This window comes from Nelumbo lutea, chromosome 4 (genome assembly GCF_056320005.1).
Source record: "Nelumbo lutea isolate HS-2025 chromosome 4, American lotus-T2T, whole genome shotgun sequence".
Taxonomy (NCBI): domain Eukaryota; kingdom Viridiplantae; phylum Streptophyta; class Magnoliopsida; order Proteales; family Nelumbonaceae; genus Nelumbo; species Nelumbo lutea.
In genome coordinates this window covers 26,323,487-26,347,904 of record NC_142687.1, presented here as the reverse complement: position 1 = coordinate 26,347,904, position 24,418 = coordinate 26,323,487, and the positions used below count along the sequence as shown (strand labels likewise).

General features: G+C 37.7%; 1 protein-coding gene across 21 annotated transcripts in view; it reads left to right on the top strand.

The window, feature by feature from the left end:
• Positions 1-23,085, top strand: part of HDA15 (histone deacetylase 15) — a 37,802-nt gene extending 14,717 nt beyond the window's left edge. For 7 of the 21 annotated variants that reach the window (XM_088983250.1, XM_088983247.1, XM_088983244.1 and 4 more), the window contains 6 exons: positions 520-628; positions 3,634-3,713; positions 3,969-4,051; positions 4,140-4,185; positions 12,103-12,274; positions 22,427-22,787. In XM_088983250.1, the coding sequence (XP_088839376.1) occupies positions 520-628; positions 3,634-3,713; positions 3,969-4,051; positions 4,140-4,185; positions 12,103-12,274; positions 22,427-22,563 (627 nt within the window). In that variant the 3' untranslated portion in view covers positions 22,564-22,787. The other 14 variants (XM_088983251.1, XM_088983248.1, XM_088983254.1 and 11 more) reach the window with 4 other exon arrangements.
• Positions 23,086-24,418: the final 1,333 nt, after the last annotated feature.

Sequence of the window (24,418 nt, the reverse complement as noted above, 5' to 3'; positions counted from 1 at the left end):
AGTAAAAAACTGCTTGGCGATTAGGTGAGACGAGCCTTAAAGGGTGCCTTGTCGCCTAGGTGTCTCCTTGACAACTATGTCATCATATAAACAGGGACTATAAGTATTAAGAGCGTAAAAGAACTAATTTCATTGCTAGAAATCCTTCAAGAAGGCTACTAGAAATATTTTAATGTAAAATAAATTCTTAAACGGGTGCTAAAGACACTATATATTAAATAGGGTGCATATAAACTCATGCAAAAAGCTTAGAGTTGGTTCTAAGTTCAATCTTGAAACAAGAGCCCTTCTTACGGGTGATGTATGAAACACTTGTTCTTGACATATGGCATCTTGATGCATGGGCATATCTTTTAAACTTGGTATGCCCATCAAGGTTGAGCCTCCAATACTTGGGGTGATCCTGAAACATAAGCTTCATATTTCTTTCTAAAAGATTAGCACATAGCTTTCTGGTTTTCTATTCTAATTTGTTGGTTTAGTGTTTATGTACTCTATTAAATGATATCTGTTATGCAGGTAGGGATTTTGGGTGCAGAAGGATATTGTGTGAATGTTCCATGGAAGTGTGTGGGAGTTGGAGACAATGATTATATTTTTGCGTTCCAACATATTGTGCTTCCTATAGGTTAGTCTCTTATCTTCGACATGGAAATGACCTTTTTTATTTGACTTTTTTTGATAATTGAAGAGGAATTTTATTAACAAAAGATGAGAGCTATTACAAGCATCTCATTCTCTAGAGTTAAATAAATTTCTTAGAACTTGCTTATATTTTTTGATATTGTCAAGAGCAATGAAGTTTGTAGCAATTTGTATCACCCTTGGAAAACAATGTCCCCTTTACACTACTCTCTCATCATAGCGAGAAACTCACCATGGTTGTAGAAAAAAATTGTTACTTTTCTTGCATTATCAATGGTGGTCTTCATTATTTTTTTCTCTTTCTAATATCTTCTAGTATCAACTCACTGTAATGTGTAGCACATGTAATCCAAAATATGTTATACCTGTTCATCATTCTTTTTCTTACCTTCTAGTAATTACTTTCATTGTCTATCACAATCTGCACCTCGTTTTCAGGTCCTTCCTCATTAACAAATCTGCACCTCGTTTTCAGGTCCGTCCTTATTAACAACACATCAACACTCATAAAAAAAATACATGCCATCAATTTATAAATATATGGTGAATCTTTAAAAAAAAAATCTCTCAATGCATCAATGGATGTGTGAAACATTGTCTTGCCATTGCAATACATCATAAAATTGATAATAGACAGCCTTATAGGACCTGTCTAACCATCACACTTAATTGTTACGCTATATTTCGGCTAGTTTAGCTTAAGTGATACTGTATACATTTTTATTTCATATTCTTCTTCATCCAAATAAGGGCTCATTATCTCAAAAGGGGTAGTTGGCTTTATACTTGAGCCAAATCTTGCCACTTCATTACACATTGTCTTATAAACAAGTGAGTTGGCAGCATTAGCAGAAATATGATTGAAATGAAAGAATCTTGCCAATGCTTTTTCCATTTTTTCCTCAAATCTTCACCACTAAGCATTGATTTCAATTTCTTTTGACCTACATCTTTGTATCGATATAGGTGTGCGTCTATAGGCATTTCTGCGTCTCGTACATTGCATCATTGTATGAACAATGCATTCTACTCTGCCCTTGTTTACTATTACCATTGATACTAGATCCTTGATTACTATCACTTGGTCTACTTAAGTTAATTCTTTGTAATTGATCACTGTTCCATCTATTTGCATTTTGCAAGAGACTCTCTAACACCTTTTTTGTATGCTATTCTATTTTTTTTGTCACACAATCATTTGGGTACGTTATGTATTGCATTTTGAAACTCTTTTGCACATGTTGCTTTGTCCTGCTTAGATGCTTTTTGTTCCCATAGTACTATGTGCATAGCCAAGCTCGCATCTCTTGGGCATTTTTGGCATTAGGCTACATTTTTAAAACTACCTGTCCAAACCAACCGTGGGCTGGGTCGTTGGTGTATGCTAGGTTTGTTCCAGCAATGATGCAGAATCAAATTCTGCAACCAGCATTATGGGGAAAAGGGTCAGGGGGGAAGTTATTAATGGTGCATAGCACCGAATACAAAAAAACCCACCTGTCTAATTCTATTTCAATCTAGAAACACCACTACTACCAATTATTTTGCCACAATAATTATAGATAGACTTATTCGTCTTACCTTTTATAGGTTTTCCTTGTTGCCATCCAATATCATCCAGTATTGGCATTTTATATGTCTATGAGTCTGCATAAAGAAAACAAAATATTATAATACAAGCTTTACTTACAACAAAACAAGCATACTGTATTAATTTTACTATTAAAATATTACATTTTTGTTATATTTATTATGTTTATACACATTTTCATTAAAATATCATTATTATTTTTAGACAAGCATTACTGTTTGCAGTAATTACTATGGATTTTTAGATAAAATATTTCAATATTCTAAATTTATAATGAATTTTGACATTCCTATAAGGCTATACTAACACTCTTATATACTTATAATGGATTTTAATAAGTTTATTATAAATATTAATTGTTTATTTATTTAAATAATATACTGATTCATTTTAATAAATTTTAAACTATATACTAATTTATAATGAATTTAGTCATATTACAAGGTTATCCTATTTTTGATTTTGTTTAATTCTGATTTATTGTAAAATTTAATCAATAATAAGAATTAAATCATATATTAACCATTTAATATTTTTACTTTTATTAGTGACTTTAAGAGTAACGTATATTAGTATACTAGATATTAATACTTTTATAATTAATATATATATATATATATTATGTGTGTGTGTGTGACATGGAATAAGATTTTCAGATGTCTCTCTCTTTTTCTCTGTTTTGACATGGAATAAGATTCTGTACTTGGTTGACATTTCTGAAATATAGGAAATGTTTATGGACGTATTGTATTTTTTATATTCACCCCTAGTTTATGTTGGTAAGTCCCGACACTGACATATGTTGGGCAACATTACCAAAATTTTGCGACGTTTGAAACCATGGGTGGACTTGGGAGCTGATTACTTTGTTAAGTAGGTTGGCTTGTAAAAAATGTGACGATAACCAAGATTTTTACAATCTGTTTTGATTTTTCCAGAGAGGTTCCAACTTTATAGTGACTAATCAAGCAGAAGATTGCAATATAATGAACAGTCTAGTGTCACATTTTCTTAATGTGTTGGAAGAGAAGTCATGTATACTTGATTTTGATGAGTACAGTTCCATGTAATATGAAAAGAGTGTAGTTCCTACTAGTTCCTAGGGCCGTCTTTTAAGGGCTTGTTCTGGCATGCACGTGGCACAAAATGATATGGACTATCTAGCTGGATGTGGGTTTGGAGGGAAGTTAATGCAAACAGACTTGGCCTTGCTTGTGTTTTTCAGATTCACTTTTGTTTGTTCTTTACGTCCTGTATTCTTGCAAAATTTGTATCATTTATTTCTTGTGAAATGTCCAGTTGTGGAATGTGATCATACTACATTCGTTAATAGGTACGATCATCCTTGTTAATGGGTTTGAGCCATCTAATGATGTTTAAATTGTGTCTACTTTCAGCTTTGGAGTTTTCCCCTGACATCACCATTATATCAGCAGGTTTTGATGCTGCAAGGGGTGATCCCCTTGGATGCTGTGATGTAAGAGTTTTCTTTCTTGGTTAAAAATCCTTTTTTCTTGATCTTCATGTTCTCATGTTCTTCAGAGCATAGTTTCAATTTCCAAACTCATACTTCAATTTAGAACAGTTGTATATGTTCAACAACTTGAATATATGGAGAGCATATAAAAGTGCTGTAACTTTTTGATAAGCCTAACATTTCCAAGGTTTATGGTGTGCACCCTGTGTCAGATTTCTTGTCCCTTTACATCTTGGTGATATTATCCTTGCACAGGTAACTCCTACTGGTTATGCACAGATGACACATATGTTGAGTGTACTTTCTGGTGGAAAGTTGCTTGTTGTTCTTGAGGGCGGGTTGGTGGTTTACTTCCACATCTTTGGTTTACAAGTGATTACTAATCCTTTCCTGAAAGTTTAACCAAACATATATATTTATTTCCAGCTACAATCTTCGGTCGATATCATCATCAGCTACAGCTGTTGTAAAGGTGAGCATCTGCCAAATAATGTCCTTCTAACATTCTTTGTTGTATTATTCATTGATCTATTGCTTGACAACCTTTTTTGTTTTGTTTTTGTTTTTCGAAAAAGGTAAAGTAGTTCAATAAACTGAGTAATGGTAGTTTTTTTTCTTATTTACTGCAGATGCTGAACTAAATTATTGCATTGGTGGTTTCATCTGATTTGATTATTTGATCATGATTTTAAGGGATTTTAAAGCCACAAAAGTGTAAAAGTTTCATTGTGTAAACATTGCATCAGATATAGCATATTTCAAATTAAAAGTCCAAAAGAATTGATGAAAAAATAAAAAATAAAGGGTCTGCTGTCAAAGGGGAAAATGTTGAGAAAATTTAGCACAGAGGGTAGGAAGTATAATGATAGATTGGAATGGGTTTGTAGGCCAAAGAAGGCAAATGGATTGGGATTTTAGGTTTGTGTTCAATGACAAGATTCTCCAGGGGAAATCTATCAGGGAAAAAAGGTTCTCCATGGGAGGTGGTTATGGAAATTAAATCTATAACCTTGGCACCTTATCTGGGTTACTAAGTTTTAAATATGGTGTAGTTTTCTTTGGGTGGGATTTTCAAGTAGCTTCTTCTACTTATAGGGTATGTGCATAAAAGGGAATAGTGGAGTTTTGACATGACTTCATCTCCAATGAAAGCATTTTTGAATAGCGGAGGAGTTTGACATTAGTCCTTTTTATTTGTACTGGTCATAGATGACTTGAGTAAATATATTCAAGAGGTTCCATGATGCTTGATGTTTTCTGATGACATAGTATTAATTGATGAAACTAACAAAGGATTAAATGCAAAATTAGGTCTATGGACAACCATATTGGAAACAAGAAGTTTTAAAATAAGTTGGACTAAAATAGAGTATATGCAATGTGAATTCAATAAGAATAGTAGTGCAAACCAGGGTACATTTAGGATTGGAGACCAAGAGAAAGCTTAATGTATCCTCTTCCGTTACCTTGGTTCAATAATTCATAACAAAGGAGAGATTGAGGAGGTGTTTCTCAGAATTAGAGCAGGGGGCAAAATGGTGTGGTGCATCTGGAGCTTTATGTGATAGGTGAATACCACTTTAACTAAAAGGAAGGTTCTATAAAATAGTTGTTATGCCAGCTATGTTGTATGCCCAGAAAATGAGTGTAGCAGTGATGGCTGGTCAGTTTTAGTTCTATTGGGATTCTTATGAGTTATCAGTAACAGTTTGATTACCAGGATTCTTATGAATATAGAGTCTATACATATGTATGGACTTTTTACACAAAGGTCAATGATGTTTATTGAGTTTTCTTGAGCTTGTTCCAATTATGGTGAATGATTTCCATATCCTAGAGTTATTATATAGGTACCTATGAGTGATTTTGGGTATTCTCTCTATTTCTTTTCTTATTTATTTAAGAAGCCACTGCAATCATCAAGAGCCATATATATATTTTTTAATCGAAGGACTAATATTGAATCATTTTTCTTTCCAGTTCTTTCCTGTGGTTTTGCTGGCCTTTTTGGGCTGGGTTTCTGTGTACATTTTTTTCCTTTTTAACAACTTTTTTCTTTATCACTTATCAATTTTTTTTCTTTATCTTTCAAAAAAGAAATAAAAAACTAAAAAAGGATGGCGTGAGAAAGGAAATCATATGAAAGAACCTGTGGGTAGCTCTAATAGGTGATAAAATGAGAGAAAACGTGGTCACATGCATAGAAGCCCATCTACAAAACTTGTTAGATGAAGTGATCAATACAAGTTGAAGAGCTAGGGCCGATCGGAAGTGCTAGAAGAGCTAGGGCCGATCGGAAAGGACTTGTGCGGATGTAGTAAGAAATGATTTAGCTGCCCATAAATTAAGAATGGATACAGAATTGAGTAGAATGGAATGGTGAAACAAGATTGATGCATCTGATCCCATATGGTTGGGACAAAACTTAGATGATGTTTATGAACACTATGTGAGCTATCCCCTAGACAATACCAGCTTAGTTCTAGATACCTTACTATTGATGTTTCAAGGTTCAGTATGAAGCTATCTGGTTTCATGTTCTATTTCCTGAAAGTTCATTCCTTGATGTAGGGGCAGATGAAAAGATTAGACTTCATAACTTGGTAGATGACAATGTAAGGTTGGTTGAATCCATGAGTGGTGGTGAAAATAGTATTTTGAAGCCTAAAACATTGATAATTGTAGCACAGGAGGTAAGATGGAAGTTTCTCATGTAAAAGGCATATGGTGCAACCTAGTGCCTCCAATATATGGTCTTTGAGCGTTGGCCACCTCAAGAAGGGACGTTATAGTATGGTAAGCAGATGTTCTGTTTTCAAAGAGAAGAGTAGAATGCTATTTTACTTGGTAGGGGCATTAGTTGGATTTGTGTTTCCCAACTATTAGCACACGGTTCAATTTGGCTAGGTATTAGTTTGGTTCTTGAGTTTTTACTTTTTTTTCCCTCTCTTTTAGTATTTTTGGTAGTTTTGGGGCATTTTTTTTGTCATTTTGCATTCTTTCTTGAGTTCAAAAAGAAAGAAATTTGAGAATATTTGAAGGTAAGAAGGGTGCAATCAAAGGGTGAGGCATCTCAGCCTTAGCTGTGTGCAGCTCCCGCTCCTTGCACAGAATGCAGTGCTTAGAAGGGACACAAAGAAGGTGATCGAGTTATCTCACACACTCTTTCACTTGGTGCTTTGTGTTATTATGGTTCTTTTATCCCTACTTGGCTTTAGGCCTAATTTGGAATCAGTGTTTTAAAACACGGAGGCGTGACGCGAGGCGTTCTACTACCTAGAGGCGTGAGGTGTAGTTCAGAATGCAAGAGGCGTAAGCGTCCTTAAGAGGAGGGGGGTTAGGATGAGGATGAAGAGGAAGGGGGGATTTCATTTTTTCTTTATTTTTAATAAAAATCTTTTACATTAAGAAGAACAAATATACATAACATTAGTTGAAAGGCAGGGGGGTGCAAACTACTTTCTTTCCCCCTATCTTTTCTTCCCTTCGCTTTCCTTTTCTTTCCTTTTTTCTTTTTTTTTTCTTCTTTTTCTCTTTGTCTTCTTTTCCTTTCCTTTCCTTTTTTTTTCTGTCTTTTTATTTAAGATGTGCATGAGGCATACGCCTCATGAAAAAGCGCAACAGGCATACACCTCTTGCACCTGAGGCATACGCCTCGAAGGTGTTAGCGCCTTTGGCATACGCCTTAGGGCGTTTTGGGAGCGCCTCGCCTGGAGGGGGAGGCGTGCCTCCAGGCGTATGCCTCCCACGCCTTTTGAAACACTGTTTGGAATGGACATCATCTTCTTGCTTTGACTATTAGGATTGCTTGGAGGTTGTCAATTAAACTATTGATCATAGTTGTCAAGGTGACACCTAGGTGATGCCTAGGTGGGGTATGGCAATTAAGAAAGGCCAAGGTAGCCTAACATGTGTTATGATGTTTCCATATTGTCACAATACTTTCTTGTGACATTCTAATAAAACACTAAAATGCTATCAATCAAAAGAAAAATCAAATCATCCAGTGAGGGCATGCCTAGGTGATTTGATTTTAATGAGTTCATATAGTCACAACACTTTCTTGTGATCCTTCAATAAGTCACTAACATGCTAATAGTCAAATTTAAATCCGAACCACCTTGTGAGTGCATTTCTAGGTGATTTGGTTTTGATTTGTCCACATGGTCACAAGATGTTTTTGCAACCCTCCAATGAAGACATTCTATCAATCAAATGAAAGATGAAATTACTCAGTGAGTGCATGCTTGTTGTTGCTACCCCAAGTGATACACTACCTGCTATCATATGATAAAATGGAGGCGATCTCTAGGATTCACTACCGTAATCGGAATATTAAGAAATGATACTTTCATGTGGTCTTTAAAAGTCCTAGACATGCTATAAGTCAAAGGATAACCCAAATCACCCAGTAGTGTTGGGTGATTTGGTTTTCCAGGGTTCAAATAGTCACAACAATTCAATCATCCAATAAAATACATACATGTTGCTTTCAATCAAATGAAAAACCAAATAACCAACCGAAGGCATGCCATCTATTGTTACACCCAATGATACAAGAATAATCCACTATAAAATATTGACTACCTCTAGTATGTACTACCTAACTATGACAATCAGGTAATACCAAGGTGATCCAGCGAAGACATGTCTTCTATTAATTGTAGGGATATTTTTACATGGTGCTCTTGGGTAGTTTTATATTCTTAATTTTTTAGATTATAATAATAAATAACAATTTGTTAAACTAAATTATTTAGTTTGAGTTAATGTACTAGTTTCTTTTTATTATTTTCCTTATTTGTTAGGGTTCATCCAAGATGTATACTATCCCGAACCCTTGAGGACTTAATAAATATAGAAGAACTCAAAATATTGTCCAATCAAGACATATTGATCTTCTTCTTCTTCTTTCTTCATTTCTTTTCTTTCTTCTCTTCCTAGGACAAGAATAGAGGCTCAGTCCCTCTATTTTTTGAAATTTCTTTTATTTTTTCCATTTTTCATGAATATATTAATTTTTTTAATGTTTTAAATGAAGTTTATGCATTTTTATGAAGATTATAGACCATTAATGGTGAAAGATGGTTATTGATTGTTATGCAACCTGGGGAATTACCCTTGGATTCATGGTTTTTATTAAAAACATTCCATCACCTAGGTGCCTCCGCCCCCCTCTCCCCGGGCAATCATCTATCATCATCTCAACACTTTGCAAACCATGTTAATGATGCAGGATGGGTGGTCCTACAAGAGTTAGGTGGGCTGATTAAAGGAATGACTCGAAAAGGTTGGAACTCCATAATATACACAACTGATCCATAAAGGTTTCTGTCAGATTCAACAATGTCAATTTCTCTCTTAGTTTGATGAAATTCGTCAAAACCAGGAAAGTAGGTTTAGGAATAGATTTTGTGTGCAGACCTAAAATGTGGAGATGCATGGGTCAATTTAGGGGGTGTTTGCTACTGTGGTCTTTATCTCCTGTTCTGTGTCTGAACCTACATGGCCGCACTATGGTGCAGTTGAAACCACATGATTTGAACTACACTACACTCTGTAGTTATTCTGGACTGTGGTATGTATGTATTGACATTAAAATTTTAAATAAAATATCTTAATCATTTATGGTACTATAGTAATAATTTAATCCATTGTGGTGTGGAATAATCCATGAGGTTTATCCGTGGGATGAGAAATTGCAATGTTAGCCCAGTTCAATCCACGCTTGTGACAGTGGCATGGATTGAAACCAGGTATGCTATTTTCACAGTACTGAATACCCCCTTATTTTGAGGAGGTTCTGCATAGTTGGAGTGTTGAATTGAAATTTGGTTCGGAGAATTATAATGGAGAATAATGAGGAAGAGCTAAATTTGAGAGGAATCTGAACTGATCTTGCATAGGAAGATGAAAACTTTCCAAGGAGAAAACTAAAGGACCAGGATAAATTGATACCAAGGAAATTGAAAAAGATTATGGGAAACTTACTTAGGTTGTAATATGGAGTGTCATAAGGAGTGATTTGAAGCCTTGTTGAGAGCTAAAAGAGGTTCTTACCAATAAATCTTAATTAAACTTGTAATTAAGGTTCAAAATTTCAATACGATACACCCTGTATTGGGTGTATCGTATCTTTTGGGTCCCAATATACCTGTTTACAGGTTTTTCGAGACCCCACTCTTTTTATTGAAAAATACATGTATTTAACTCCCCAAAAACCAAATTTTGAAAAAAACTAAAAAGAAACATGTTTCCGCCTGAATATAAGTACCTATATGCCTTTGCCGATACACAGAGGCGTATCAATACTTTGAACCATGCTTGTAGTAGAGAATTATAGGAGGAGAGAGAGGATATAGAAATAAGGAGAAAAAAGAGAACTAAAAGCAGGAATAAAGGTTTACATTGAAAAGAAATAGATGAGACTTGCACCACTTCAAAAAAAAAAAAACTCTTTCAATTCATTTTCTTGTTCTAAATCCAAAATATGGCTTACGAGGTGTATTTGTAGAGATGGTGGAAGGAATGCAAGGATGGAAAATTTACAGTCAAGTCAATGTACTCCATTCTGATCAGAAACCTGGTGGAAGCTGATTCAATCAAGGGGAGTGTGGGGGAAACCAGTGCCCCCAATGGTGGAAGCCTTTGCCTGGCTAATAGCCAGGGGGTGCTTAATGACTCACTCAGGACATCCTAAAGGGTAGAGGATTTCAATTTCCAACTAGATGTGCTCTTTGCTTGTCTGGAGAGGAAAACATTATTCATCTATTCTACCAATGCAGATTCAGATCCCCAATATGGTTCTACTTTTTCAAGCTGTTTTAGGTGGATATGTGGTCAATTTCAGATAAGTCTGAAATCTTTGGTTGCTGGTCAAGAATTCAGGGTGGTACTAAAGTCAAATTGATGTGGAGTTGCAGTCCATTTGCCGTGTGTTGTGAAGTATGGGAGGAAAGAAATAGAAGAGTATTCGAGAATAAGAAGAAAAGAGTGGAAGAGGGGTGGTGGCTTGGATCAGCTCTTCAGTGATTTGTTGGGTGTTGATTCTCTGCCAGAATTTCATGGATTAAAGAAAAAGAGTTGGGTGCAGAGTTTTGGTGTTCTATGAATTTTTAAAAATCTGTATTTTTTGTATTGTTTTCTTTGAAGTTTGCTATGTTTTTATCTTGTTTCTTTCTTCTTTTGGGGGTGACCTCTTGTCACTATATTTAAGCTGTACTTTTTTATCTTAGCAATAATTTTTTTTTCTTTATTTATCTTAAAAAAGATGCATTTATAGAGAAATAATAGAGCTTGGGTTACTGTTCACCCAAATTATAAATTGGGCCCAAAGAAAAATGTAATTCCTATTCTATTACCATATGATCATAAAATGATAAAGACAACTCAAGTAAGGCACAAATGACAACTATCAAGCTAGACCCCATTTACCTATAAAACAGAACTATTCAATAAACAGAAAAAAGGAAGGATACTTCTCGATTTATTCTACAACCATTTTGCTGACCACATCAATTAGATGTGGTCTTATTTTGCATATAAATTCTTCTGTTAATACTGCAACTTGTACATTTTCTTTGCTAATAGCTAATCTTTATTGATTATAGAGAAAGAAAACAGAAAATACAAATAAACAAGTCAGAAAATAGTGCAAAATGCACCTTTTTACAATGCCAAGTTCTAGCTCTTGGGCTACCCTCCATACTATGATATTTCTATAGAATATAAATTACAGATTCCCTGGGGAAATCTCCGTATCTCTCTTTTTTGTTATTACTTGTTATGAGAAAGTGTTTGCTGATAATGCGTACCCAGCAGAAAGTGTTTTAGGTTTCTTGCTAGATATCTACCTTCTTTATATTGACTGCTGCGATGCCAGGGTGCCTGGACTATTACTAAGCAACCATCCTACAGCCACCTGAGAATCCCTTTCCACATTGTAGTTGCTTTACCCAAATGAACTTCCCACTGTCTTTGAAGTAGGGATAAGCTCATCTTTGGATGATTCCCCATGACCTATTTAACCAGTGTAGAGTACCTTTGTAGTCTATAAAAACTCCTTCAATCTTACATCTTCACACTTGTACATTATTTTTTTTTCTTTTTAATATTTTTTCTATAAAAATTGGAAGAAAAATGGAAAACTGCTTTATATGCACCAGGATTTTGGTTTCTCATATAAATTTGGTTTTCTAGTTTTTTCATTCAATGCTTGTTGCATCTTTTTGATTATGTAGATTGTTTGCACCTTTTAAATATGTTTTGCCATATTTTATCCATGTCAGAAGATGAGTTCCATAATGCAAAATTGGTCATGAATTTTGGTTTATAATATGATCCATGAATTAAAGGAAATCCTAATTTTGATCAAGTTTTTTGTTTAAAGGTGCTTCTTGGTGAAAGTACTGGATGTGAATTGGATCGTGTTATACCTTCCAAAGCTGGCATGGAAACTGTTTTGGAAGTATTGAAAATTCAGAAGAACTTTTGGCCTACTCTGCAGGCCAGCTTTACACAGTTACAATCGCAATGGGGATCATTTCCCTTCCAAAACAGAAGTGCGTGCCCTTTCTGTATGAACTCTTGTCCTTATGCCATGTTTTTACAAATTAAGTGTAGAGTTTTTCAGCCTTTTTCTTTAACTGTTCAATGTAGTTGTAAGTGTAAATGTACAAAATTAGATGGGGGGGGGGGATCCAAGAGCCATAATATGAGAAGTTAGCATGAATCACTGACCATGGATCATAGTTTTCAAGGCGAGTTTAGGCGATTGGGGGGTGCCTTGTCGCCTAGGCAATGGATTTTTTATGTTAAAAACATAGATCCTAGGGTAGTTCCCTAGGTACCATAACCATATTTCTTTAATTATTATTCATGATTTTCAAAAGAAAAGTGTAAAATTTCATATTAAAGTATAGAAAATCAGCATATTCATGAGAAGAAAAGGATGAATGAAAATATAATTAAAAAAATATAGGGGTTGAACCCTTGTTTTTGTTATAGGAAAAGAGGAAAATAAAAAGTATTGGTAGTAGTAGTAGTAGTAGTAGTAGTAATACAACATTTAGCAATACTACATTTAGCAATGTTTGAGGGTTCAATACTTATTGGTTCAGGTTAACAATGTTTGTGTTGATTAAACCCTAGTAAATAAGAAAATAATAAAAAGAAATTAGTATATAAACACACAAAATGATTATTTTAGTTTAATAATGTCTATTTTATAATTATAGTCTCAAAAAAGAATGAATAAAAAAGTATATTGTAGTATGAAGTAGAAAATTGCTTGACGATTAGGCGAGGTGAGCCTCAAAGGGCGCCTTGTCGCCTAGGTGCCCGCCTAGGCGTCACCTTGACGACTATGCCATGGATTTTGCATTTTGTGGATATATACTCAAAATATTTCTCAATCAGGGAATTTTGGGAGCTTACCTAGAATCCTTACATGTCCTAGTTTATTTCTTCAATGTGGATCCTTGATGTGGCTAATCTAAACCATCCATTCAATAGGGGACCCTTTGGATCATTTTTGTGCTTAATGATAATCTACAAAGAACATGTTGTAGCCAAATAGTAGTGTACGACCTCATATAGCAAATGGCTTTCCTCCTTGTTGGAGGACAAGCGTGGGTAGGGTCTTGTGGTATTGCATCTCTTTGCTATTAATTCTTGATGGTGCATGATTTGGTAGTTCCTTGTTGGACGACAGATCGGACGTCGGGCTGATATTCAATAGGGGACCCTTTGGATCATTTTTGTGCTTAATGATAATCTACAAAGAACATGTTGTAGCCAAATAGTAGTGTACGACCTCATATAGCAAATGGCTTTCCTCCTTGTTGGAGGACAAGCGTGGGTAGGGTCTTGTGGTATTGCATCTCTTTGCTATTAATTCTTGATGGTGCATGATTTGGTAGTTCCTTGTTGGACGACAGATCGGACGTCGGGCTGATGAGGTCGGTAGGCCTAGTTGCAAGAGAACAGTTAGAGTATCTGGGGTGCTTTACCCGGGGTGGGCTATCTGCTCGCTCCCTTATGTCAGTGATTGGGCCCAAACCAAGTTCTGATCTGGTAATGCCGAGCTATATTGTGAGCTGAAAACTGTAGGTCCGAGCTGAAAGGGACTGTAAAGAGAGAAGGATTAGAGTGCCTGGGTAGGTTTTACCCAGGAGAACACTTCGATGCTTAAGTCAGTAAGGAGATTTTAGTAAGAGTATGTGAGAGAGTTCAAGGGATGAGATATCCATCATATGAACGCCCGAATCTTGCAGAATAGAATGGTGAATTTCAAAAAATTTCTCTCCATCCTACTGGGAATCGTATTGCCTATTTTAGAAAAAATCATATTTTTCAAGGATCAATCTTGAACCAAGAACCGAACCAGATCTGAACAAAAGCAATAGGATATACCTGATACAGAGAAATAGTATCTCCCAATGGAGGTGTTCACGCTCAAGGAAGGAACCAAAAATTGCTTCCACTGAAGATGGCGCAGTACAGGATGGAGCAGAATCAACAACGTTCTTCAAAAGAACCAGATCCTTCGTAAGAATCAGCTGGACGACACGTGAGCACTACTTCCAATCAGCCCTTTCACAAAAGACTGATATCAAGATCCAATCTTGATCACTCCCACTGAGAATAGGAGATCGAACTGGCAGATATGGCGGCGGTAGGAAGGAGGTGGCAAGAAAGAATTTAGTGCAGTGACGTGGAATTCTCTCTTCTGTGATTTCAGCTCTGAAGAGGATGTGAATATGAATGTCTTCTTAAGGCTGCCGCCCCCTCTTCTTTTTATAAGCTTAAAGGGATCAACTCCTAATCCCATTAGGAGTTGTTGATCCAAATTATATTTGGATCAGGATTCCCTTTAAGTGATAAGGGTAAATCCTTATCTCACCTGCAGAATAGATCAACTCCCTCCTAATCCTATTAGGAGGTTTCCAGATCTGAATCACATTCAGATCTGGACTCTCTGAGTGGATAGGGTTAAGACCCAATCCTATCTGCTAATCTAATCTCAGAATTCGCCCCTTATTTAACTGATCAAATCAACCTAGTTCTAAATGGGCTTTAGGCCCAATAAGGTTATGTGCTCACTTAGCCTTCCAAACTGCTGCCCAGTTGGGTTTCCTTGCATGGTGTGGGACCCAAACATTGATCTACACATCAACCACATGGGTTCATCCTAGCCTTTGTTACAAGGCCTGGCCGAATACACTGTTATGGACAGTGCACCCCCTGAAACCCATCACATGGGCTCTATGAGCCCAACACTTTCCCTAAGTGGTCATTGGGCCAAGCCACCTTGTAACACCCAGAGACTGTGGGCAGATGCAATATTAGCCCATCAGGTATTACCCTCAATGGCCTTACGCTTAACCTCTCAGCCCATAATGATCAAACACTGCTCGACAAGAGAGGACCTCTCCCTCGGTTGCAAGGAACAGTGCTGCACTCTCTACTCACATGGATCCCGGGAATTAAAACCTTTTGCAAACGTTTAGAAACCGTAATATGTATACTTTTATATCTCATATAAAATATATTTTGCAAAACAAATTTCAACGATTGAAATCGACTGTAGGCAGTCTTGGTTTCCATTAGAGAGAGTGTGTCTCCAATCATTACCTTTGTTCGACAAAGGGGCTGATCTTGTCACTATGTTCACCCACTCAAGATGAATTCTCAGACTGTTCCAACATACCCAGGTTTTGACCCCCGCTAAGGATCTCACTGATTGGCGTATCAAAGACAACCCAATCCGACACCTAGTGCAGTATCATAATCGAGTCTAGGGGTCAGGTGTAACTTTCCGGCTTTGCCCATCAATCTCCAAGGTCCAGGGCAATACTGGAAATCTGGTCCGGTTCAAAGATTCAATTAATCCTACACTGCATGCACCTCGGGTCTCACCCTGGTGGCAGAGACATGCCACCCCAACCGACTTGGCGGCACATCAGTGTCAGCCTTATCAAGATAATTCTCCCCAGACCGACCCATTGGATGTGAACGTTCTAAACCAACACAAGTCTCATAAGTGTCCAGTTTAAGGGTATTACACAGAAACACACCACAATAACATGAATCAAATATGTATTTTATTCATTTACAATAAGTGTCATAAGTACATTAAACTGATTGGAGCTAAGGGCATACAAAACTGTCTAACAACTCCCATACTTTCCACGTGTTTCTCAAACACTTTTTGTGTGAGTGGGCTCGTGGTACTTCCTCTCGATGTGCTTGGACTTTGAGTGGGCTCGTGGCTCCTTAGCCTGAGCAATGACCCCATTGTTGTTGCACAGCAACGGGATGGGTGATGTGCTGGATGGAACTACTCCCAACTCTTGGATGAACTTCATCCACACGACTTCCTTGGCAGCCTCACTTGTGGCAATGTATTTGGCTTCGGTTGTGGAATCCGCCGTGGACCCCTGTTTGCTGCTTTTCCAACAAACAACACACGATCCTATCGTGAATACATAACCAGATGTAGACTTTCTATCATCTAGGTCTGACTGTAAGTCAACATCAGTATACCCTTGGATCTGTAGTGATGCACCATCGAATACTAGAAAAAACTCTTTTGTCCTTCGAAGGTACTTAAGTATGCATTTCACAACGGTCCAATGCTCCAGCCCTGGGTTGGCCTGAAATCTGCTTACTACAAACTGCGTGAGCAACATGGAGGCAAGTGCACAGCATGGCAAACATGATGCTCCCCACGACAGAGGCATAGGGAACATTCTTCCTGTAAACACATGGCTCATCCGGATTCTGCTCAAAGTCAAACGTTTTGACAGTAGAATCAAATCGGATGTTCCAACTCCTAGATGCTTGCTTAAGTCCATATATGGATCTATTTAGTTTACATACCATGTGTTCCTGACTCGCAACTATGAAGCTTTGCGGCTGCTGCATGTAGATATCTTTAGTAAGATCTCCATTCAGGAATGCAGTTTTGACATCCATTTGCCAAATCTCGTAGTCATGGTATGCTGCTACAGGTAGCAGGATCCTAATGGATTTAAGCATGGCCACATGCGAAAAGGTTTCCTCATAATCGATGCCCTCTTTCTAAGTGTATTCTTTTGCCACCAGACGAGCTTTGTAGGTCTCAACCCTGCCATCGGGGCCCTTCTTCCTCTTGTAAATCCATTTGCAACCAATTGCTTTTACCCCGGGGTGCGGATCTACTAGAGTCCATACTCTATTGGTCTCCATTGAGTCCATCTCAACTCTCATGGCATCTGCCCACTTAAGGGAGTCTATGTCCAACATAGCTTCCGCATAAGTTACGGGATCCTCCTCACTAGTCAAGGCTTCCACCAGGTAACTATCCTAGTCATAACCAAAACGGACTGGTGGCCTGGATACCCAGGTAGATCTTCTAGGTTGGTCACTACCTAGAACTTGTGGGACACCTCTCACTACATTCGAACTCTCCTCATCAAGAACAACTTCCTGAGATGATTGTTTAGGATGTAATCCTCCAAGAAATGGGCATTCCGACTCCAGAACACCTTCTGTTCTTCTGGGTCATAGAATAGATAGCCCATAGAGCTTTTAGGGTAGCCTACAAATAGGCAACGACTTGTTCGGGATTCCAATTTGTCCAGGCTCGTTCTTTTAACGTGTGCTGGACAACCCCAAATCTTCAAGTGTCTAACACTTGGTTTCTTTCTGCTCCAAAGTTCATATGGAGTTCTTAGAACCGATTTGGTTGGAACCCCATTCAGCACGTAAATCGCAGTCTCTAATGCGTATCCCCAAAAGGATGTGGGTAACTCCGAGTGTGCGAGAAGTGACTAGACCATATCAAGTAAGGTCCTATTCCTTCTCTCTGAATCACCATTAAGTTGTGGTGTAGCAGGAGGAGCTAACTGCGATACTATCCCGTTGACCTTCAAGTAATCCTTGAATTTGCCAGAGAGATACTCGCCACCTCGATCGGATCGAAGGGTGTTAGTTTCTCTCCCCAACTGTTTCTCAACCTCTTGTCTACACTCCTTGAACTTTTCAAAGGATTCAGACTTGTGTTTCATTAGGTACACGTAACTATACCGCGAATAATCATCGGTGAAGGTGATGAAGTATGCGTGCTGGTTACGACTCCTAACATTTAGGGGTCCGCATACATCACTATGTATAAGGTCAAGCGTGCCCGCACATCTTTCAGGCTTGCCGCCGAATGGCCGTTTTGTCATCTTACTACGAAGGCAAGGCTCACAGGTGGGAAGATCTTCTACAGTTAGAAAATCCAAAGGACCATCCTTTACCAACCTTGTGATTCGATCAATATCGATGTGGCCAAGACAGTAATGCCATAGGCACGTGGGACTAACGGTATCACGAGTTCTCTTGGGAACGTCAACCGACGTAGTTTCGGCTATGTTGGATTCTAGAGAAGGATGCAGAACATAGAGACCGTTCTTTAGTTCCCCGCATGCGATGAATTTGTTATTTCTTTTAATAGTAATCGTATTACTAAAGAAAATAGAATATCCATCAGCACACAATTTTGAGACAAAAATCAAATTTCTTCTTAAATTCTGTACATAAAGACAATCTTTAAGTACAAGTGATCATTCTCTAAAAAACAATTCTACGCTACCGATGGCCATAGTTGCAATGCTTGCAGAAGTTCCTAAGAAGAGCATCACCTCTCCCTCACTGAGTCTTCTGCTTATTCTAAAACCCTGCAATGTGTTACATGCATGAGGTGAAGCCCTATAGTCAATACACCAGGAAGCAGAAGTAACCAACAAATTGGTTTCTACGACACAAGATTCGGGATTACCTTTATTGGATTCCAGGTAGGCAAGACAGTCCCTTCTCCAGTGGCCGGTCTGTGACAATGGTGAAAGGCATCGGATGCCTTGTCCTTCTGTTTCTTGGATTTGTTGCCCTTTTTCTGGGGCCTCTTCTTAGACCTCCTCTTCTTGCCACGCTTGCCTGCTTCCATAAGCATGGCAACGGGCTCATCCTTACGAATCAGTTCCTCAGCTCGTTGCAACATATTGTTGAGCTCTTGTAAGCTGACGTTTAGCTTATTCATGTTATAATTTATGACAAACTGATTGTAGGACGAAGGTAAAGAATTCAGAATGGCGTCTACCTTGGTGACGTGGTCTAGCCCGGACCCTAGGGCTTCAAGCTCGTTTATGTATCCCATCATCCGAAGACAATGGTCATGCACTTGCTGTCCCTTGGTCATTTGAGTGGTCATGAACTGCTTCAAGACCTTCTGCCGAGTAGAACGATTATTCTCTTCGTACATAGTTTTCAGACTGTCCAATATGTCATTGGCCAGTTCGATCTGATTGAACTGCCTCTGTATTGGATTGTCCAGAGAAGCTATTTTTATAGCATCGGGCCAGGGAGTTCTTTTCCTCCCACTCTAGGTAGTCCCTTCTGCGGGCCTCAGAAGCCCGATCACCTGAATGCTCCGGGGTGGGGTTTTTGGCAACTTTATCCAATTTTTTAGAAGTCAGTACTAGCATGAGGTTACGGTACCAGTCAGCGTAATTAGGGCCCTTAAGTTTGTTGTCATCAAGAAGCTTGGCAAATTGTTCGTTAGCCATTTTCTGATTAAACAACAAACATTAGTCCACAACCTAATTTGATTCATGTTCATTACATAGATATGGCTTTTAATTTGTGTTCCATTCCCATTTGTTCATTTCTGAGATTTCCCTCCCATCTCAGTGATGGAGATAGCGACTTGTCTCTGGAAATGTGGGAAACCACATAGGGTGCATGGAGCCAATTGTTTCAGCTGCAAAACCCCACCACCTTTCTGTGAATGATCATATCCACTCATCATATGAGTTTTCCCTTTGGCCTCTGTTAGACAAGGTTCATAGCCGTTTTCAGGTAAACCTTTCTGTCCAGTTAGTGTTCACCCATCATATTCGTGAATGCCAAGGTACCGTGAGAGAGTTCCCATTTTCTGGTGAAGCCCCTCCCACATCGGTCTATGACGCCCCTATCATCTTATGAAACACTTAGACAAGCCCAACAGCAAATGGATAACCCATTTTCTGGTGCGTTTCCTCATTATTGATGGACCCATCCTTATTACTGAAGGACCCATCCTCATTATAGAAGGAGGATCTCTTGCTTAAGGAGGAAATAAGCTGGAGACAGAAATTCAGGTGTACATGGTTAAAGGAGGGAGATAGAAACACTAGGTTTTTCCATTCTGTGGAAAATGGTAGTGGAATAAAGAATTTCATCTTAAAATTGTAAGTTGAAGGAGCAGTCATATCCCACTTAACAGAAATAGTAGAGGTCTTTGTAAATCATTTTAAATCTATTTTTAGAAGGCCTTCAAATGAGAGGGTTTGAAATGGCCAACTCTAAGTGTAGAGAATAGAGAGTGGTTAGAGAAGAATTTTGATATGGAGGAGATAAAGGAAGTAGTGTTCTAAATGGATAAGACAAAAGCTCCAGGCCTAGATGGTTTCACAATGGCCTTTTATCAGGATTGTTGAGATATTGTGGAGGGGAACAATTATCCGGGTCTAAACTCAACATTCATTGCTTTGGTCCCAAAGAAGAAAGAGGCATCACAACCAATGGATTTTAGAAGGCCTACCATTTTCCATAGAATGAAAAAACCTAGTGTTTTTGTCTCTCCTTTTACCATTTACACCTGGATTTCTGCCTCTAGCTTATTTCCTCCTTAAGCAAGAGATCCTCTATCTTCCTCCTCAAACTCCATCTAATCTCCCTGTCTTCCTCTCCAAAAGATCCACTTTCTTCCTTCAGATCCAATTCCTCTATCTGCTCCATCAGGATATGCTTTCTTTCCTCCAATCTTTGAAACTCCATACGATTCCACTCCTTTATCTCCTCTTTCTTAGTTCCTTCAAAATCTACTTTGGTTTTGGGTGGAACCTAAGCCTAAGAAGGGCAATTAGGGATACAGTATTGGGCTGTATTTTGTCTTTGTTAGCCATCCTTGAAAATGTTTTCCTTGGACCCAAATAAGGAAGACACCAGATTTTGGACCCCTTCTTCATCTTTAGGTTCTTTCTCTTGTGCCTCGTTTTTTGACACCTTAATTCAGCCTCATGTTTCTCTTGGGTTGTCCTTCCCTGTTAAAGTGATTTGGAGCAAGTCCATTCCTCCTCGGGTTGGTAGTTTTTGTTGGGAAGCTTTCCTGAAAAGAATTAACACAAATGACTTGCTTCAGAAAAGGAGACCTAATTCTTGTTTACTTCCCAATAGGTGTACTCTTTGCAGAGTTGATGGGGAAACTGGTTACCCCCTTATGGTTTACTTGTCCAGTTGTTAAAACTGTTAGGAGTGGGCTTTCTCCCTTTTTGGGTGTATTTGGAATCCCTCGTGAGTGTGCAAAGTTTGTTCTCTCCTTCGTTCTTCAAATGGCCTAAGAAAAGAGGGAAGATTATGTGGAAAAGCATTAGGGCAGTAGTGTGTTGGTCCATATGGAAAGAGAGATACTTATGAATCTTTTAAGACAAGGAAAGAACCATGGAAAACTTATTAGAACTGATACACTCACTTTAAGGGTAGCCCACTGGCTGAAATCTATGGAGCTGTTCTCAGATTGTTCCGTGGCTGACTTATTGAGAGGACTCCTAGGCCCTCTTGGTCCCCTCCTCTCTCTGGATTCATAAAACTGAATTTTGATGGTAGTAGCTTAGGGAGTCCAAGGCCTTCTGGGATTGGGAGAGTATTCAGGAATGTGGATGGGATTATTACTGCCATCTTCTTAGGCCCAATTGGAGAGGGTGGCTCTCTTAGGGCTGAGATTCTTGCAGTTCTGGAAGGAATCCAATGAGTAAGAGAATTAAACATCAGACATTTGGTCCTTGAAGGTGACTTGGAGGTGGTGATTAGTTGGCTGAAGGGAGAGAACAGTGGTTTGTGGAGCTACAGCAATGTAAGGAAAAAATTCAAATGGCTGAGTAGGGATATTGAGGTCAAGTACAGCTGGGTGAAGAGAAATGCTAACTCATTTGCCGATGTGTTAGCCAAGCAAGGGGTGATTAGGGAATCTTTGTTTTGGGGAGTCAAGACATTTTACCTCCCCTTTTGTAATTAAAGTTTCACAAAACTTTATTAATAAAGCTTATTGTTATTGATAAAAAAAGCATGGATAAAACTTTTATGGATGAGAAATAGATGCAATTAGGTTTGCATCCTTATTGTTGAAAGTATAATAAGGAAGCAAACAGTTTTTGGTGTATTTGGCTTGCAAGAAACCAGAAAATATTCCATGGCTGAGCTACCCATTATAGATGGATTGGTGAGAGAAGTGTTATACACTATTAGCTTGTATACGGTGATTCCAGAGTACAGGGACTCGGAGACTATTTTTGTGGATGATGTTTTGAGCTTTCTTTCAGGTGTTAAGTGAGTGGAACTTTCACTTGGAACATCATATGTACTTGAGGATAGAATGAAAGAAAAGATAATGTAAAATCTAGAGCAGAATATGTAATGTACAGTCTATATCAGCATGGAAACCATTTTTGCACATTATGCCGTCACATACTAGTAGTCTTTTATGCACCTCTTTAAGATGTTCATTTTGGATGCACTAGGTTTAACCGTCGTGAGTCAAGCTGTTGTCTTTAAAAGTACACAAAGTAGCAATTCAAAATGTTTTATCGGCGTTTCAAGAAGTAGAGGTCTTCTCTCAATTCCTTAATAACTAGTTTCTTTGGAATGTGCAGAGAAATCGACAAAGAAGAGACGACGTGTTATTGGGCCAATATGGTGGTTATGGGGAGGAAAGCGGTTAATGTATAATATCTTGTATGGGCAACTTCGTATAAAAGCAAAAGTTCGTCCCAGAAGATCCTGCTGCTGATCCAACTTGTCGTTCATTCCACTTTTTGGTAATTATATTCTTGTGCATTTCCTGGAACTGCGGTTGGTCTCATGACCATTTCATCTTTGTATAAAATGAAATTTACGATAATGAAGCTATTTTTTTTTTTTTTTTTTGGCGGCATTGGCTTTACCAAGTTTTCTCTGGTTTAAACTTATTGTATCTGTTAAAAGGTTAAAGGAGCCACATCCAATTTTCATGCAGTCTTCGCATATTGGATTCCAGATGGAGTTTTCACTTCAGTGGTGATGCCCCATGTCTCCTCCTTGTACATTTACTGTTAGCACTTCCTCTGGCAGCCTGGTGTCGTGTCACACTATTAAGAACCGCATCGATCTACGCTGTTGGAAACAATTCATGCAAAAACTAATGATGTTTTTTTTGCCGTTAATGATTATCGTCACTCTTTTTGGTGAATTGTAGTGATTGGTTTGGATGCGTGCAACACTCTTTTTGGTGAATTGCCGTTAATGATTAGTGTCCTCACTCACTCCTCACTTCTCAGAGGTCAGAATCAAAAGGAACTCAACGATATCTCAGCGGGCATCCGAACATGCTGTTGTCTATGGTACTTGATACCATCATGTTTTTCGGTTTTTGTTCATATTGTATTCGTATAGCATCCAAAATAAAAATGAAAAAAGAAAAAGGAACGAAACGTCGTACCACGGGGTGGAGTTTAAAGAATTGAATTCAAGTAAAATTTGTAGGTAAGGCTCAGTTTGGAAAGAATATTACATACAGAATAATGCAAAATATAATGCTTGGCACTCTACAAATTTGTATTTGTACTCTTTCCAAACTAAGCCTAAGGGGTTGTCTTATGTCACTAAACACAAGGTAAAAGGTTCATGTCTTTTGGACAAGTCCGAACGCTTTGGTCATTTTCTAGTGTGAACATAATCAACGATGATGATGAAGCTTATGTTCGGTATGACGTTCGAGATCCTTGGCTGCTTTTATCTTTATCTTTTGCTTCTCCCTTTTTTTGGGGCTTGTGCTGTTACCGGTTATCCAATATGATCTGTATACGCACATCGTATAGTCAGATATGCTTTGGGGCAGTTTATGTTGGGAGGAGATTCCAAAAGCAGATTTTTCTGCGAGGATGATTATCAACACTAATTGAACATACTGTTGTCAATTTCATCAATATATAATTTTTTTTTCTTTCTTTTTTATTTGGCTACACTATGCAGTTCACAACATGAAATCCCCCAAACCCGTAACCTCTCGTGCCCATATGAGATGTGAGTAGGGGTGGTTAATTGAACCGTGGGCCTATTTTCTAAATCCAATCAATACGCTAGATGATCGGTTTGGTTGGTTGCTTTTTTGATTTTTTAATATTTATAATATGTATTATAAATAAATATATAAATATATAATAAAAATACTAGAAATACATATAATATATTATACTAAAAGTAATAAATAATATATTATGTATTGTAATTAAATATATATGTATATATTTATTTATAATATATAACATATATTATATACGAGGCCCTTTGATTAATTGTCAATTTTTTATATCCATTAACCAAAACTGAATTGGTACCTACAGTTTTCCAAAAATACCGAACCCAAACCAGTTCTGTTAACCAAACTTTTCGGTTTAGTTTTGTTGGTTTGGTTTGATTTTTGATGATCACCAATTCACCACTACTAGTGACAGTGGAATTTCATCCAAGTATATGCTATAATCAGCCATGGACCTTAACAACCGATCCGTGAATTTCATTCATGGTTCATTGGTTCTATAGTGTATATACTATTATTACCACAAAAAAAAAAAGAAAAAAAAAACACTGATAGAATATGCTGAAAT